We start from the raw sequence: 18,324 nt of genomic DNA, 5'->3' as shown, positions 1-18,324 counted from the left end.
TCAAAACGGAAATGAATAGATTTGAAAATTCTATTTTTACTGACAAATTATGTGCTGTAATTTTGTGAAAGATTATAGTGTATTCTTCATACAAAATAAAAAGATTGAATTCCTTCTATGACTGAAAATCTGAACCCAGCCTTAACTTTGCATTTCAGATGTATCCAGCACCTATCTGGTACAACACGACACACAAGCTAGACTCACTTTAGTTTAAGAATCATTAAATAACTTGACTGTCCCCTCTTTTTAAGGAAATAACCATATGCCTGGTAGAAAAAGCTCCAAAGTCTGAAGGATAAGGCATTTATATAGGATAGCTTAGGATATTTTTATTACCAGTTAACATGACGCCCTATCAAGTTATTACTGTATTTTGCAGGTATTTTAAATTGAACATTAAAATTTAAAATGGAAGAAAAAAATTACATAGAAACAGAAGGGCTGTCAAATGTTGCTGACACAAAAACAGTTAAAGGAAAGTGAAACCTCTTTGGCTTCCTTATGCTCTTATAATGTCTTTAACTCCATAACATCAGCATGTAAATCATCTTTACATTATGAAATAAATCGTGTCTGTTTACTTTTTACTCTGCAATTTGTGCTGATAAAAATGGAACTTCTTTGTATGATGTGACCACAAGATACTGTGATTTATTAAATATACAACCAGGCGTACTTACTTTCCATTTAGTGCATGTAATGAAATGGATATTTGTAGGAACATACCATTTTTAAAATCACTTCACTAGATTGCAAATGGAACATTTTGTCATACATCAAGCAATTTCCCAGAACATCTTTTTCCACGACAGTATTACATATTACAAAAGAGATATGCAGTCCAAAATTTAGCTTCACATTCTGATTTGATCAAATGTATGGTTATGCAAAAGGCCAAGAGCCCTCGGATGCATACTGGACAACTAAATTTTTAAGCTGAGTCATAGAAATACACATCTAAGCAACTAGATTTAAGGCAATTAAATACCTCTAGATTTATGAATCGAGTGATGATTTAGACAAATGTGTTCTATTTTAGCCAATGGAAGTTGATTTTTTTTAAACTAGATGCAAGAGAGTTTAAATTTTCATTGTTTAATTGCTCCAAAACAACTGATGCTTATTATGATATATTTAGAAGTGCACTGGCATATTGATAAGCATAATACATTTCCAGATGTAATTGGCAAAAGTTGGAACATCTGTAGCTGAGATTCTAGAGCTACAGTACATACACCATAGTCAAACAGTTAAATAATTTACCTTAGCTGTTGGTTAAGGTAACATTTCAACAACCTTTCGCACAATTTTGCTGAATGTTTTATGTTTGTTTCACACATGTGAATGCTAATACTGTGTAAGTGTTATACATGTTGAACACATTTTAACACTTACAGCTGTTTAGTGTATTTCAAATTGCATTTAATCACAGAAACAAATGTCTATAATAGTATGCCTCTACATATATTCAAGTATCTACCAATACAATTGTAATATTTCTATAAGATTATCTTTAAGTACAAAATATAAACCTACTGTAGTACTGACAACAAACATCAGCAAGGAAGTGCTATATAACTAAAAAAACTAAATAATTCAAAATATCTAAGCACTACGTCAAACAAGGAACCAGAATACCAAAATACATGCTTACTTCTGGGTCCATTTTTGGAATTCTACAAGATCAAGTTTAAAATAGTTGTCAGTAGAATCCTAAAAATGTAACAAGATCAATAATAGAGCTTAATACAACAACATTCACATGCAGGAATCGAGGACTGCATCTGTAGATCAAATGTATTCCTAAATTGGATGTTTAGTTATTCTACATTTCTCACAATGTATCTGTTGGTGTATACAACTCATATTTAAGTGACAATAATCACAATCAAATGATCTAGATTTATATATTGACCAAATTAGTAATGCACAAAGAAAATTCTAATGGATATCCTGCAATATTAGCATGCATTTTCCAGCCAAATAATTTAGCTTCAACTGCCACAGAGAAATATAATTTACTTCACCACATGCTATTTCCTTTCCAAAACATACCTGTTACGAGCTCTCTTATTTCTGCATCAATAGATTTTCTTAACAACCTCAAAAGGGCAGGTATCCCACCAACATTCTTCATCGCTATTTTATTTTCATCAGTTGACTTTCCATAAACAAGGTTTCTCAGTGCGCCACAAGCGTTCTTCTGAACTTCAATGACTCTGTGATCCAAAAGGTCAACCAGATGCTTGATTCCTCCTAACCTACATACCTAGAAAATAATACTCAATATTAGTTCAAATTAATGGTTAAATAAGTTTCATTCTGTGCATAAAATGAAATAAAGTATAAAGAAAATAAAAATTCTCTTTCTATTCCAAGAAGAAATGTTGTTGTACATGGGGACTTATCAATATAACACTCATATTTTATTGCACGGCTAAGTGTTTACTGGCACTTCCATTATACACAACTATTTTCAGACATTTATAAAGCAACTATTGAAATCTTTACATACTGTTTGCAAGTTACAATCCATACCACAGTACTTTCCACATCTAAGAATACCTCTATAAGGAATTCCAAGAGTGCCACAGTAATGTTAGAGAAGCAAAATTATAGCGTTTTTATACCAGCTATATAACTTCATTTAAATGAGAGTCTTGGCATACAAAAGGTCCCTTCTTAGAAGCAAGATTTCATTTACAAAAATGTATTAAATAAACAACTACATAAAATAACAACTATAGTAGGAAAACCTTCATATCTGTTACTCAAAGAAAAACAAAAGGGAAAACTTAGGGTTAAATCTGGCTCAAAATAAGATTAATAGTATTGTTTACATAATAAATAAATTCTAATTAAAGCAATCTTTAAAAATCCCTCAGCACTGTTTGCAATGCAAATATTGCAGCATTGTATTAGCATATGAGAACCAGAAAATGAAATCTACAAGGAGCAAAAATGAAACTGAGTAGCCTATTTTCTCTATTCAAGCTTCCCCTCATCAATTAGGATCTGAAGCTGCTCCAACTGTCCTGAGGTACTTTCTTTATGAATTTGGTCAGCCTATTATAGATGGTAAAGTTGTACATGACCACCAGTGCTTGGCAGATTGAAATCCAGAACCAGAGGGAGGCCAGCGAGTGCACTTTCCTCCTAAAGAGGTCTATTCTTTTAGTCTCCTTCTCATTACCAGTGAGTCAAGGGCCGGGTGAAACAAATGAATCTTGATTGCTTAATGAGCACAAAATAACTCTTCTCTGTTCACTTGAACCCCAGAGCTATGGTGGCCAGCATCTGCCAGAGTGTGCTGGCTGATTCAAGGACGGCTTCGTTAATTGGCAGTGCCACCCTGCTTGGGCCTGTGCTGTGCAGAATGTCCAGCAGTCTATATGGAGTCTCATGGATATCTTCCTGAGGAATATGAAGGGTCTCCACTACAGATTTAACCAGGTCCTGGAAGGCACTGAGTCATCTGCGCATGGTGGGGAAGCTTCACCCAGAGAGTATGGCTCTGGGTCTACCCTATCTTTGTAAGGAATTTGGCAATGGGTTTTGCACTGAGACTTGTACCAGCTAGCATCCCAGGCAGACCTCCCTCAACTGCTTGGTCATCCACAGAAATGACTTACAAATATTGAACCTGGAAGGAACATGGGCTTCCCCCAGGCAGAACACAGGGAGTGTGTGGGGTGTGAACAGGGATCACTACAATACACAGGGGGGAGTTTCAGTGAGAGCACCACACCCCAAAATATACTAATCTAAACCAACTAAACTATAAACTAACCATTCCTAACTATTTACAGGAAAAAGGCCGAAGAGTTCCAGTGAGCACTGAGGCTCCATCCCAGACTACAAGGGGTGACAAAGAACTGAGATGGCGGCAATGCAGCAGCCCCTGTATGCCCTCAGTGCATAGCACAAGGAGAGCAGGGGTGCATGTGTGGACCAAACAGATACTGCTAGGAAGAATTCTTCGGAACTGAGTGCATGAAGCACATGAGCTACCTAAAATGCGCTATATATAAAGTGCACTCCACATAGGAACAAACACTCAAAGAAGATTGAAAATGTAATGAAAAGTTTTAGTATGTCGATTTAGCCCAAGAGAATAACACAATTCTGAAAAATACACAGGATTAGGGTCTAGACAGATCTATCAAATGGAAATTTTTAAGATGGAATCTTATATGTCAAATTATCTAAGGGTGGTGCTTATATATAGGCACCTATCATCTTGCAATCTATATATATTATATATATTACACACACACACACACACACACACACACACACACAAACCTCTAAAATAAGCAGAAAAGGTTCAGAAGGAATTTTGAAATGCAAAACCATCAGTAATATAATTCAAATTTTGTAACTGATTAAATCAACTCTTCTTATGTAGAAAAAAGAAATAAATGAACGGCTGGTGAATTTGGACTTTTTTTAATTTGTCTGTTTAACAAAAAAGTCTGTTTTTTTAAAATAAAGCCCTAAAGTCAATCAATCCTTACTGTAATCTAGTTTACTATTGTTGGGGTTACAGTGCAATTGACAGTCTGGTAAACACTTGTTTGTACTTCCACAACACAATATAGAAACTGAAAAAACACTGATGAGGTATTAATCTATTATATTAAGTCATTACTATGTCAGCAATCTCTAATACTGTATCTAGAGTATACAAGAGATTGAATCAGTGCTTATTTATATGATAAGATTCCTGTTGCTGGAACCTTGTCTCTTCTAAATTCTGTACTGCACCAAGCACACTGTCAATACTCAAATTATCTATTTATTTGGTATCCATTTTTTACTTCTGCTCTTTTTGATGCAAAGAGCAACATTATAAAACATAATAGTTTTAGCTCCATCCAAGTAAGGCAAGAACATTCAGAGCAAAGATTATCTTTTTCCCCATTCTTAAATCTCCCTATTGTGCCTCAAACAATACAGCTCATGTAGTAACAAAATATCACGAACATATGAGATTTCAACGACATCTAGACACATCAAAGTGAGTTAAGTAAAGAGTGATGGTTTTACGTCCACTTCCATGCCTTAGTCATAACTTGATTGAATGCTGTTTTGGGTATTTAATATAAAATGAAATCTGAATCAGAAATCCATTCACAAGACCTTTTCACTGAACAACCATCCATCTATTCAAAGAACTATTCTAAACAAAACTATAACAACTGTCATTAATACCAACGGGCACTTTCTTTTCTAAATGAAAAAAAGAAAAAAACCAAAAGAACTCATGCAAAATGACAGTTCATGAAATGATGTACCAGTAATTTAAAGTATTCAAGGAAAAATGCAAGTTGTTGATAGATGTTCTTTAAATATGTTCACTGCTTAATCATTCTGTTTAGTTTCATAGGCAATTTAAATAGTAAAGATTGGTTCATTGTAGGTAAGTAATTTGCATACCTTCATATGTTTCAGCAATGCAAGCATTTTAGTTCACTTTGCAAGGTTTTTAATACCCTTGATATTCTAGTAAATTAATCTGATCCTTATATAATAGTGATAAAATAATGAATCTAAATAATGAAAAATTCAAAGTTAAGGCAGCTCTAGATAAGGCTTTACTGATTTGTGTGGTGAATTAATTATGGGCTCTCTCCAATCCAAAACAGCCTCTTGGCTGCTTATCTCTGATTTGAAGGGGGCATTCTCCTCATTCATAGCTCCTTCCCAGGAGTCACAGACTCCATCAAGCCTCCTCAAATTGAGTAAATCTCCATCCAGCACCCTAGTTTAAGGGACAATTTCTCCTTGGCTGATTCAGTGTTAGCCAGTCAGGGAAGAATTGATAAAGGCATCATTGAAGCAGTCTCTTTTGAAAGATTTGAGAACACTACTCTCTCCTACCGGAGGCTGGTACAAACAAGTTATTTCAGCTCTAGTGTTACAGAAATTCCTAAGGGCTGCTTAGTCCCAATGGAGACTGAAGGGAAAGGAATTATGGATCCAGTTTGGATCTCATGTGTGAGATTTTTCCTTTCTCAGAGTAGTTTTACAAACCCACAGCATGGAGTTGGAAGAACTGGGGTACTTTTGCCTTTTCATGAAGGGGACAAATATTTGTCCTTTTCTCTTGGATGGGCTGACCTAACAAATTCAGTCTCTGGGGCCAAAAAATCATGGAGTGGGCCCTATGTGTACAAAGTGTGGCTTTAATACATATATAATAATACTGACTTGGTTACTGTATAAGTTAAAAATATACATACCACAAATATTCAGTGCTAACTAACTAGAATAAAATAAATAAGCAAGAACTCAGCTTAATACGTATATGTGAATTGATACTACATTCATATTCAATATAACTTTTTTCCTCTCCATTAAAAAAAATCTTAATTATATATGCATTTAAAATAGGAGAAACAAAAGCCAAACATTAAAAAGGCTACTTTTTATCATTTAAACATAACCCAATAAAGATAAAATTGAAGCATCGTGTAACAAAAACAAAGACTTCATACAGATCAGTGAATTCAGATAAACACTATCCCCTTAAATACGTAGTCCTGTACCTCATATGAAGCAGTCTCACCAAAGGGAGTGAGATCGTCTATAAACCTTTCTACTTCACACTGCCACCACAAACCTTAGCACAGAAACACTCCCAAGATTTAAAAAAGTAAAAGTAAAACAAAAATATATTGTAGCTGAGTGTATCCAAGAGCCATAAGCCAAAATATAGAATTCGACTACAAACGACACTTCTGAAACCTGTCAAGGAAAGCATTACCTTCACTTATACCTAAGGTCAACATTGTTACTATTACTAGTGCAACAGGATGGCGTTGGGGAGCAACGTACTCCATATTTCCCTACCATGGCAAACTGCATTGGTGGTTACATCACAGGCCTGGAGCACAGGCCTCCTACTGATCCCAAGGTGGTCGAGACCTTGACTCTGCCCCTCCCCTTCCTGCCCCCCCCAATGCACCATCCAGTCTGACTGAACCAGTATAATCTGTGACAGACAATAAATTGCTGCAGATTACTTCACCTCGGCCTCCAGAGCAAGGTGTATGAAATTAGGGACTGAACTGCAACTCAGTCACAATTCAGTCCCATCCCTGCTCCTGGGGCAGTGCACCTATGCATTCTCATTTCCTTGGAGCTAGTGGTAAATCCACAATCTAAGTCCTTATAATTATAAATCTAGTCAAGGAATATTATTACTTTATGCCCACAAATTTCTAATAATTGGACACAGTCAGAGGAAGTGGGTCCAAAACCCCAACAAAAGATTAATTCGGCCTGATCCCACACCCATTTTTCAAGTAAATGGTAAAACTCCCATTGACTGCATGGAGAACAGGATTGAGCCTTTGAACTGCAATGTAAGTTTTATTAAAGTGTATTTGCTGTTTTCAAACAAATATGCTATAGAGAATTTTGAGCGGTCTCTCCTGTAAATCAGTATTTATACTTAATCCTAGGACAATAGGAATCCAACACAATACAGATGCAAATGTGATGAAACACAGGTGCAGGAGTCTGTGCCTTTTCTTTACATGTGAGGGGCAAATAGATTCATAGATTCCAAGGCCAGAAGGAACCACTGTGATCATATAGTCTGACCACCTATATAACACAGGCCACAGAACTTCCCTCTAATAATTCGTAAAGCATGTCTTTTAGAAAAACATCCAATCTCGATTTAAAAATTGTCAGTAATCGAGAATCCATCACAACCCTTGGTAAATTGTTCCAATGGTTAATTATCCTCACTGTTAAAAAATGTATGCCTTATTCCCAGCCTCTTTTCCAGCATTCTAAATGTCTTGTAAAGAGGTCAGTGTGCCTATTTTTTAGTAAGATTTGAAGTATTTTTCTCCCTAATATAATGAAGTCTTTTGATATTAGAAAAATTGCACTGGAACAACAATTACAGAAAAGTTTAAATAAATGAAGAAAATTAAAAAGGAACTATAATAGGACTGGTGTCTCCAACCTAAGTTTGGGGTCACTCCTCCTGTAAATCAGGTACCAAAAGACGACCAGTCTCCACTTCCTTCAATCCAGTCCAAATAGGAACACATGAAGAAAGTCTCTTCAGATTCATCTGGATGAGCACAGCTCCTCTGGGCAGCAAGGAGGCAAATTCCACACCTCTTCTGTGTCTCTGTTCTCTTCCCTTACTAGGAAGCCACTATCTCTGTTCCCTTCCAAGTAGGAAAAAGACAGAACTTGTTTCTCCCTGAAAGGCCCCCAGGACCTCTAGAAATCTCAGAAATGTTATGGTTTCCCTGTTTGGGGAACACAGCTGTCAGCTCAACCTCTCAGTAGCCTAACAGATCAAAAGTGTTAGTTCCTATATTCCCCAGCCTCTTCTCTCATCACCATAGGCACAATTCCATTTTACACACAAGAAATTAAATGAAAAAGATCATCCTGCGCTCAAACACAGAACAGTAGAATACCTGGAGGAAATAGTAGAGAACACAGAAAATTAATCTCAGATGAGGATGTCAGGGGCTATTTTTCACTCCAACTTAAGGGGAGAGGAATTTACAAGCCTCTAAGTGAAATCAGTTGCTGTCCAGGAAGAAGAGCATTTTGTGACCTCATCCAGTACAATAAATACTGCTGCTTCTTGTAATTTTCAATACTCTTTGAGGAGAATTGAAATCTACAAGTAGTTCCGGGCTCTCAAATCACACAAGTTGGCACATCACAGGAGGTGCTTAGCAACTTCCATGATTTGGATCATTATCTCTACTGACAGGTACAAGAAAAATAAAGCGTCGTCAAACATTTTTCTCACTTTGGAGTATTTTATTCACATAAGTCAGTTGCTTGCGGATATTTTGGTGTACATTTTTGGTACTCCTTGGTTCTGTTTCCAGACTTTGCCACAGTCTTGCTTAGATGAGCCTGGGGTAAGCCACTTAATTTATTTGTTTCACTAATAATTTTAATGAATGTAAAGACACAATGAGATTATCGGAAGAAAAGTGCTATATAAATTAACAAACACGAACCACATTTAGTGACAGTTACGATTTCATCAGGACTCATCCCACACACCTAAATCCTTGTAAGCATGAAAATAAGAAGTCAAGGCAAGTATCTCCTGCACTCCTTACCACCTTCACATCACCTATGACACCGTTGATAACAGACTCCAATTTGCTTTGCTGCATTGAACCTTAATGGTGACCACATGTTCTCTCATATTAACAGAGCAACACATCTGACTGTCACAGATGTCACATCTCTACTGTCACTGGCCACTGTTGGAAGACAGGATACTGAGTTAGATGGATCTTTGGTGTGACCCAGTATAGCTGTTCTTATGTTTACATGGCCCATTCATTTGGAAAGTTATTCTGCTTTAACACTGCTGTGGTTGTCATTAAGCTTTTTCATGACAGAGTGAGTTGGATGAAGTGAGGTATCTATTGCTTTCCAGTATGTGTTGGAGATGAATGTTTCATGGAGTGTTAAGTGTGTTAGCAATTGTGTTGGAGGCAACATGAACATGGCAAGGAACACAGGAGACGTTTATTTTATTTCTACACTTTCAAGGATTTGGATAGGTGGGCTGGGTCCCTAGTGCAAGCCTGACTTCGACTAAACATAATTTTCTGTTTATGTTAATTTCCCTATTCCATCAAGCACTGTAAACTAAAACTCCCCATGAGGCACTGCACCATCACATGGAAATGTAGTTTAATGTTGAAAGGACTCAAGACTAAACTTTTTGGGTCAGTTCTATGAACTAGTTGAACTGACTCCTCATCCCCCTTTTTTGCGCAAAATCAAAATTATCCTGTGGAAAATTTTGCAGAAACTACATTTTCTGTCAATAAATAATTCTGATGTAAAATTCCCAACCAACTGTTGTCAAGATCACCACATAACAGCTGCAGAGAACTTCTGTGAGTGAATTTGTGTCATCATTCACTTCCTGAAAGATAGACTCAGACTTTAAGGCCAGAAGAGACCATCATGATCATCCAGTCTGACTTCGTGCACATTGCAGGCCACAGAACCTCACTCACCCACCCTTGTTATAGACCCATAACCTCTGGCTGAATTATTGGAGTCCTCAAATCATGACTTAAAGACTTAAAGTTACGGAGAATCCACCATTTACACTAGTTTAAGCCTGCAAGTGACCTGTGTCCTATTCGGCAGAAGGCAAAAAACTCCCATGGTCTCTGCCAATCTGTCCCAGGAAAAACTCCTTCTCAACCCCAAAAAGGATGATCAGTTAGACTTTGAGCATGTGGGCAAGACCCACTAGCTAGACACCCAGGAAAGAATTTTTTGTAGTAACTCAGAGCCATCTCCATCTAGTGTCCCTCACTGGTTGTTGGAGATACTTGCTATTAGCAGTTGTATATTGGCTACATGCCATTATAGGAAATCATGACATCCCCTCCATAAACTTATCAAGCTCAGTCTTGAAGCCAGGTAGGTTTTTTGTCTCCACTACTCCCTTTGGAAGGCTGTTCCAGAACTTCACTCTTCCGATGGTTAGAAACTAGGGCCTGCCAATTAATTGCAGTTAATTCATATGATTAACTCAAAAAATTAATTACAATTAAAAATTAATCACGTTTAATCACAGTTTTAATTGCACTGTTATACAATAGAATACCAATTGAAATTTATTAAATATTTTGGATGTTTTTCTACATTTTCAAATATATCGATTTTAGTTACAACACAGAACACAAAGTGTACAGCACTCACAATATTTTTTTTATTACAAATATTTGCACTGTAAAAATGATAAACAAAAGAAATAGTATTTTTCAGTTCACCTCATACAAGTACGGAAGTGCAATCTCTTCATTGCGAAAGTGTAATTTACAAATATAGATTTGTTTTGTTACATAACTGCACTCCAAAACAAAATAATGTAAAACTTTAGAGCCTACAAGTCCACTCAGTCCTACTTCTTACTCAGCCAATCGCTAAAACAAACAAGTGTGTTTACATTTACAGGAGATAATGCTGCCCGCTTCTTATTTACAATGTACCTGAAAGTGAGAACAGGCTTTTACATGGCACTTTTTTGGCTGGTATTGCAAGGTATTTACCTGCCGGATATGCTAAACATTTGTGTCTCCCCTCGTGCTTCGGCCACCATTCCAGAGAACATGCTTCCATGCTGATGACGCTCGTTAAAAAATAATGCATTATATTTGTAACTGAACTCCGTGGAGAAGAATTGTACATCTCCTGCTCTGTTTTACTCATATTCTGCCATATATTTTATGTTATAGCAGTCTCAGATGATGACTCAGCACATGTTGTTTGTTTTAAGAACATCTTCATCGCAGATTTGACAAAATGCAAAGAAGTACCAATGTGAGATTTCTAAAGATAGCTACAGCACTTGACCCAAGGTTTAAGAATTTGAAGTGCCTTCCAAAATCTGAGAGGGATGAGGTCTGAGAGGGTCAGAAGTCTTAAAAGAGCAACACTCTGATGTGGAAACTACAAAAAAAAGAAAATCAGGTTTCTGCTGGTGGCATCTGACTCTGATGATGAAAATAAACATGTCGGTGCGCACTGCTTTGGATTGTTATCAAACAAAACCCGTCAACAGCATGGACCCATGTCCTCTGGAATGGTGGTTGAAGCATGAAGGGATATATGAATCTTTAGCACATCAGGCACGTAAGTATCTTGTGATGCTAGCAACAACAGTGCCATGTGAATGCCCGTTCCCACGATCAGGTGACACTGTAAACAAGAAGCAGGTAGCATTATCTCCTGTTAATATATCTAGAATTCTCAGAATTAACATGCCTCTAGTACAAACACATGCTTAAAGGCATTCTAGATCCAAGTGTTACAGTCACCTTTTGTGATCAAAATAAAAGGGAAAAGTGTACTTGCTCTTTGTTTGCAGTTCTTCACGAAACAGAAAAAAAATCAACACTGTACCTCAATTTTTACTTTGTTATCTCCAAAGCACAGGTGCTGAAGGTAGGCTGCTGCATTTGCTTGAACTGATGGGAACTGGTGCTGAAGCATGTGAATGACTTCAGGCAATTCTGGATCCCGCCATGCAAACTCCCTTCATTAGATAAACAAATTCAAGGGAAGGTGTTAGTTTATACATATGTTTTACTCCCTGTAGTTACTGGAGAGTCTTAGCAGTTTTCTAAAATATTTGCTGCCCTGTAATATCAAAAGTAAAAGAGGAAACGAAATGTGTGAAAATGGTGCATTATTCCATTCCACCTTTCAGTTTTCCCATCAGTAGAGAAGACTTTATATTCTTTATTCATCAAAGCAAAAACATTATAAATGTCCATATTGCCTTCTTCAGTTAGATTGCTAATACAGATTGTATAGCTAGAATGAAATATATATATTTTAACTCTACTTACTGAATTACTGAAATCTACATAAACTTCCTTAGCTTTAAAAAGAGAGTGTGGGAGCAGGAGGGAGAGGGAGAGGATGACCCATATGAAGATACCTAGTTCTTATAAATTTTGTTCAGCGGAGGACAGGTGTAACTCATACAGAGAATATTTTTTTCTGAACATTTAACACATTTTTACTGTTTTACAGTCAATTATACTTGGACAAAAACAGGACTGATATGATTGATATGTCAACCATATCAAAATAAAGTACCACAAGGCTGTAACAGCTTGAATTATCCAGGGACTGTGGACTTACAAATAGTTTTATTGTAACTGTTTCACCAAGTACACAGTTATTTTACGTAGCCAAAAACCTGGCAAGTCATTAGACACGACCATGAAATGTATAGCTTTAGAAACTGATCCAGTGACATTTGTTGGGCTATTTTCTCTTTCTAAAGAATTTTAAGCAAAACAGTAAAGAGACCTTACTCTTGCTGAAAATCCAAACAAGTGAAGCAACTAAAGTTTCAAGAACAGAATGATAATGTTGTTCCAAAGTAATACTTTCAAGCAGTTAAGACTTAGAATATGACATATAATTCTATCCAGTTGGTTGTTGACCTTCTAAATATCCTCTTTTAAAAGAGACAAATTACGTACGTTTGGGCTCAAATTTTAAATACTGCCTATGTTAAGAAAGATGTGAACAAGAGCTAATAATAATACATATATTTTTAATTATTATTTTATATTTCAATAGTTGTTTGGATTAAAACATTTTCCGGCAGGAAAGTTGAAGCAATATGGTAGTACATATGAACCAACATTTAAAACTCACTAAACACAAAATAAAACTGTTTCATTGTGAAAGCAAATTATAATGCAGAAAGCAAAGAAATAGTTCTAGTGGTGAAAAGTAAATTAGATTTTTTAAAAGTCTGTTTTAATAATAAAAGGATTTATTATTAACAATGGTATGGAATTTTAGGAGTGCTTTTTTTTGTAGGTTCTACACAAAAAAGTAATACTGCACATCTCCTGTTGGCTCAGCAGCAGTACTTAGCAAACAAACACTATTCCTAGAGCTACACTTATTCTTGCTGACATCATCGAGACAAGAGTACAAGTGTGCTAGTTAAATGGAATGAACTGTCTCCATTAGAAACACAAGAACTATATAAAAAAAAGACAACGTTGATGGAAAATTTCATTTTCCAGATTTAGGGATGTGATTGGGTATACCAGCCCCACACTGAGGCAACAAGGGTTAATGAGCTAGAGTGGGTCCACTCAGCCTTGCCCTGCTACACTTGCACTTACTGTCAGATAATGACAGTCCAGTTAAAAAAGGAAGAGGACATCACAGTAGGTGCACTGACCAGGGAGAATAGATCTACCTTGTGCTCCCTGAGGAAAGGACCAGCCCAGAACCTCCACAGAGACTCCTGACTGCCAGAGCCCTCTGGAAGAAGATAGGCCTGGCACAGGATTATTGGTTTTGGGACTATTTGTTTGCTTTACTACAAAAAGACCCTGAGGGGCCTAATGAGACTGTTGAAGGGAAACCCTGTCCAGTCGGGGTACCAGGAACTGCCTCAATCAACTCTGTGGACTTTTGCACCATACTTGAGTCTGCCCTGTAGTTTGTCCCTGAAGAACTGGCGGTCACACAGGAGAATTCCAAACAATGGAGTGTAAAATAAACCATGTTTGTTAGTTTCTCTTTAAAACAGGGGTGTCTAAAACTTGTCAACCTCGCCATTGTAGTCTGACTATAAAGGAGCAGATTTTTGGTTGTCCTCATTTTTAAAATGGAGATACAACCCCACGGATTCTACAGGCTCCAATTTAAGATGCTCCATTTTAAATGCATTTTATAGAAGAACCAAAAGTGTGAAAGGTGTTTTAAAGACAGAGAGGGAATCTGGTAGCTGCCTCAATTACCTCACAATCCAAGGGCCAGATTATAATTTCCAGAGGTCACTCTACCAGATTAAAGATAAAACAGAAATAAACTGTACTGTAAAGGTCTCTAGGCTTTATCTAGCCACATGTCTGATAACCTTTAAAATGAAACAAGTGGATATATGATGATAAAGATGTCATCCCTAGCTGTTGGAGTAACACGACTGTGATGCTAATGTCTCTTTAAAAAATCTTAAAGTCAGTTAGTGAAGATTACCAAAAAAAACAAAAAAAAAATCGAGATCAGGCATTGGAGATAACAGACAAATCAGGTGCATTTCTTGTTTTAATGATGAAACAATGAAGATGACTGACTACACTCAAGACAGCTTTATCTGTACCTACACACCTTATTGTTCACAAATATAAAGTCGGGTAGGCTACAATCTTTTCAAAAGCATTGTTAACAGTGGATGATAGTCTGTGAATAATGTCAGATTTTGGATATATCAGAATAAATTTCCTTCAGTCCAGACTCATAGAAAGCAACTATTGTTTACTAAACTGCAAGAACAGAGTCAGGAAGAACCAGAAGAATAATTCTGAAAATAGTATATTTGTTAAAAATAAAGTGTTTAGCATAATTTTTAAAGATTTTCTTTAATATGGTTCTGAAACTCAGTCTGTAGGTTGCACTTTCAATAAGTGTGGTTGCTTCTACAATTTATATTATATATATATTTTCTTATAAAATGTTTATAGGGAACATTTCAGATAATCAAACTAGTCATAATAGTTTAAAAAACCATCAGACTATGAAATTACCATACTATAAATAATATCTTACAAAAACATGAAATTCTTGACTTAGAAAGCTAACATATTAGTTCTTTCTAACTAGTTCTTCAATTGAATGCTCTTGTATTTTATGGAATATTTATAATGCTGTTAAATTGCTAACAGTCAAGATACTATAGCATTGCAAATTTCAAGACATAAAACCTAACTTGTGCAATACTTTTTACCTTAAGAGGGGTTTGGCTATACCAGGGAAAGACAAGATCTGGATAAGATAAGAGATGGGAATTTTATACAGCATACGAATTCTTCTTAAATTTCCCAAAGCATTTATTGCTCAATATACTGTAGCTCAGACTCCATTTTATATTTTGACTAATACAGTATTACAAGGCCATGGAGAAAGATGGTAATTAGCTTCCTATGAATACTGTGCCTGCAACTTGTACAACAAATATACTAATGAGGCAAAGAAAAAGATTTCTCACAGTTTCCCTCTTTTGTTCTAATATACAGATTAGAGAATAATACATACCTCTTCTTTATTTTCACCAAAATGAGTCTATGGGCTTGCGTACTCTTTTAAATTTACCAATATAATTATTCTGGAATAGCTATTTCAGTAAACTTCCAAGTGTAGACAAGCCCTTTGTCTTTCTGATACTTTTAAAGACCTGGTTCAGTCACCTTTACTTTGACGAAATAGTACCTTACTCCTCAAATAGATCTTTTATATCAGTGATACTCAGACCTCGGTGGTTCAGGAGCCAAATTAGCAATCACCATTACTCAAAAGAGCCACAGTACTGTGAAATCATTGTTTCATTTACTATTTTATAGCTATACCTCTATCTATATCTATATATTATTCTCACAGCAAAATGACTAACCAAGTATACTACAATTGGTTAACAACATAGTAAAAGCATCCCGGTGGGTTAATAATTAAATCACACAGTGTTTTAATATAATGTGCTGTAAAGAGCTGCAGCAGACACATCAAAGAGCCACTTGCATTCACAAGCAGCAGTCTGAGTACAACTGTTGTAAATCAATATTTAGTATGTGGAGCAAACTAATGGGCTACATGTAAAAAATGCACCAATGGCCAAATACCACAAACATGACTTATTAAAGTTTGTAGCACTATTAAGTTGACCCAAATAAGTGGTTTGAAAGTTCATTAATAGGGGGAAATCCTGTTTGTTCTATCATGCAAGTAGGCCCATTACTGTCTACAGGACTACTTGAATAAGTAATACCAGAAAAATGGTCTCCATTTCCATTTTAAATGCATTTATTCTCTGTTAATATGAAGCAACTGTTTTCTACTTTTGCAATTTCCAAGCAACTTTCCTTATAACAAAAGCTGTTCATAAATAGAATGATCTAGTATATTTAGATATTTACTTACTCATTTTCAAAACATGGCAAACATGTGTGACAATTTAATAAAAGCAGCAAAGAATCCTGTGGCACCTTATAGACTAACAGACGTTTTGCAGCATGAGCTTTCGTGGTTGAATACCCACTTCTTCGGATGCAAGTCTGTTAGTCTATAAGGTGCCACAGGATTCTTTGCTGCTTCTACAGAACCAGACTAACACGGCTACCCCTCTAATTTAATAAAAAAATACTCAATAAACCAAATTAAACCTTTCAAGTTCACAAATGTTCCTCAAAGTATATGAAATTTCCTTTTGATATCCTAAAATAAACTTTGAAGAGAATTACAATAATTGTTAACACAAATGTAAGTAACAGTCAACTACTGTAGCAAAGTAAAAGCAATGCACTTACTGGTTAAACTTCTGAATAATTTTATAAATTGTTACTCATTAAACCTAAATTAATCACAGCGATCTGTATAATACAGAACTAAAAATGCACTGCTAAGGTTTTCTATTTAATCAAGGAACAATTTTAGAATCAGATAATTCTTGCAATGGTACATGATTCTTGAAAGCTCAGTTGGACTTGCCTAGGATCTTTCTGTATGCTGTCTATGGATGGAGATCTTGTTGTACCATCATCTGCTGGCGTTGCATGTTGTAGCCTGTTATAACTGGACTCTGACAGTCGGTACTGCATTGACCTGTAGGGTTCCGCATAGGCAGCTGTTGTGTTCAAAGGATAATTATTTCTTTGGTATGCAAGTGTGCTACGCTGACTGGATGACCTTTGCAGATTTCCAACACCTAGTGTAAAATCAATATTAAAATATGCTAGATACCTTTTATAGACATTTGTTATGAGACAATTCTTGGTTTAAATAAAAAGCAAGCAAAATTAAAGTTGAAGTGAGACTGAAATACCCAGAGGTCTAAAAAGCTATCACTGGATAGGGCCCCAGCACCTCTCATATGATAAATCCTTACAGAAAAAGTTCCAAGGATGATAATGGGCTGATTACACAAGTAAAATTATTGTGGGATCAGGCCCAAGTTATTTCTAAATAAGATTGAGTGTTTCAGTATTTAATGGAGTAAGTACTCTATGTGTCAAATATATTAGCAGTAAACCAGGAACTGAAGAGGAACCTGGTTACAAATAGAACAGCTTCAGAGGTGTTTAATAACATTCGATTGTATACATCTATAGTACTGAAGAAAGAAAAATGGGAAATAAAACAAGAAGCTCTCCTGATGTTAATGCCTCTCCTTTTCATAAATTAGATGCAAGTTTGTCCTGCTTGCTTGGGCAAAATATTAATTGGGGAATGAATTAGATTGAAAGATTCTTTCAAGGCACTAATCTCAAATGGTTCAGAAAAACACCACTCGTGTGTGAAACGAGGTATGAATATGAACCTTCCTGATTACAGTGTGTTCTTATGGTATTTTGTGCTCTTCTAAAAAAACATAAGGATATTAACTGAACTAGAACTTTATTTTTCAGTCTCCCAATTGAGCTAAAACTTGGACAAACTTTACCTGGTTCAGTTTTGCTTACATGAGTTTAGCTGTGGCAGCTGGGACAGGGAAACTGCAAAACTTGTGCCTCATTCATAGTACTCTGAATGCCTGAGCTGTGCAAAATTATTAGCAAGCAATTTAAAAGGTTTAAAAACATTATTATAGGTATTGTGAACTATCACTCTGAAGACTTAACAGTAAAACCTTCCTAATTCAGACTAATGATTGGGAGACCTATTGCAAACTACTAAATTGTGCAAATTAGTAAGTGAACACAAGATCTAAAATCAGAATAATGCATCACAAACGTACCATACCTTTTCCTTTTATTT

At 36.0% G+C, this 18,324-nt stretch overlaps 1 protein-coding gene across 5 annotated transcripts in view; it reads right to left on the bottom strand.

Annotated features, from left to right (window-relative positions):
* The window catches only part of PKP4 (plakophilin 4), a 220,618-nt gene that overhangs the window by 54,043 nt on the left and 148,251 nt on the right, over positions 1-18,324 (bottom strand). For 4 of the 5 annotated variants that reach the window (XM_045032188.1, XM_045032191.1, XM_045032189.1 and 1 more), the window contains exons 9-11: positions 17,059-17,275; positions 11,941-12,073; positions 2,059-2,272 (exon numbers count right to left, since the gene is read on the bottom strand). In XM_045032188.1, coding sequence (XP_044888123.1) covers positions 2,059-2,272; positions 11,941-12,073; positions 17,059-17,275 — 564 coding nt within the window. The remainder of the gene's footprint in view (positions 1-2,058; positions 2,273-11,940; positions 12,074-17,058; positions 17,276-18,324) is intronic. The other variant, XM_045032190.1, reaches the window with a different exon arrangement.

The sequence above is a fragment of the Mauremys mutica genome, chromosome 10 (assembly GCF_020497125.1).
Source record: "Mauremys mutica isolate MM-2020 ecotype Southern chromosome 10, ASM2049712v1, whole genome shotgun sequence".
NCBI lineage: Eukaryota > Metazoa > Chordata > Testudines > Geoemydidae > Mauremys > Mauremys mutica.
This window is presented reverse-complemented; position numbering and strand designations above follow the sequence as displayed.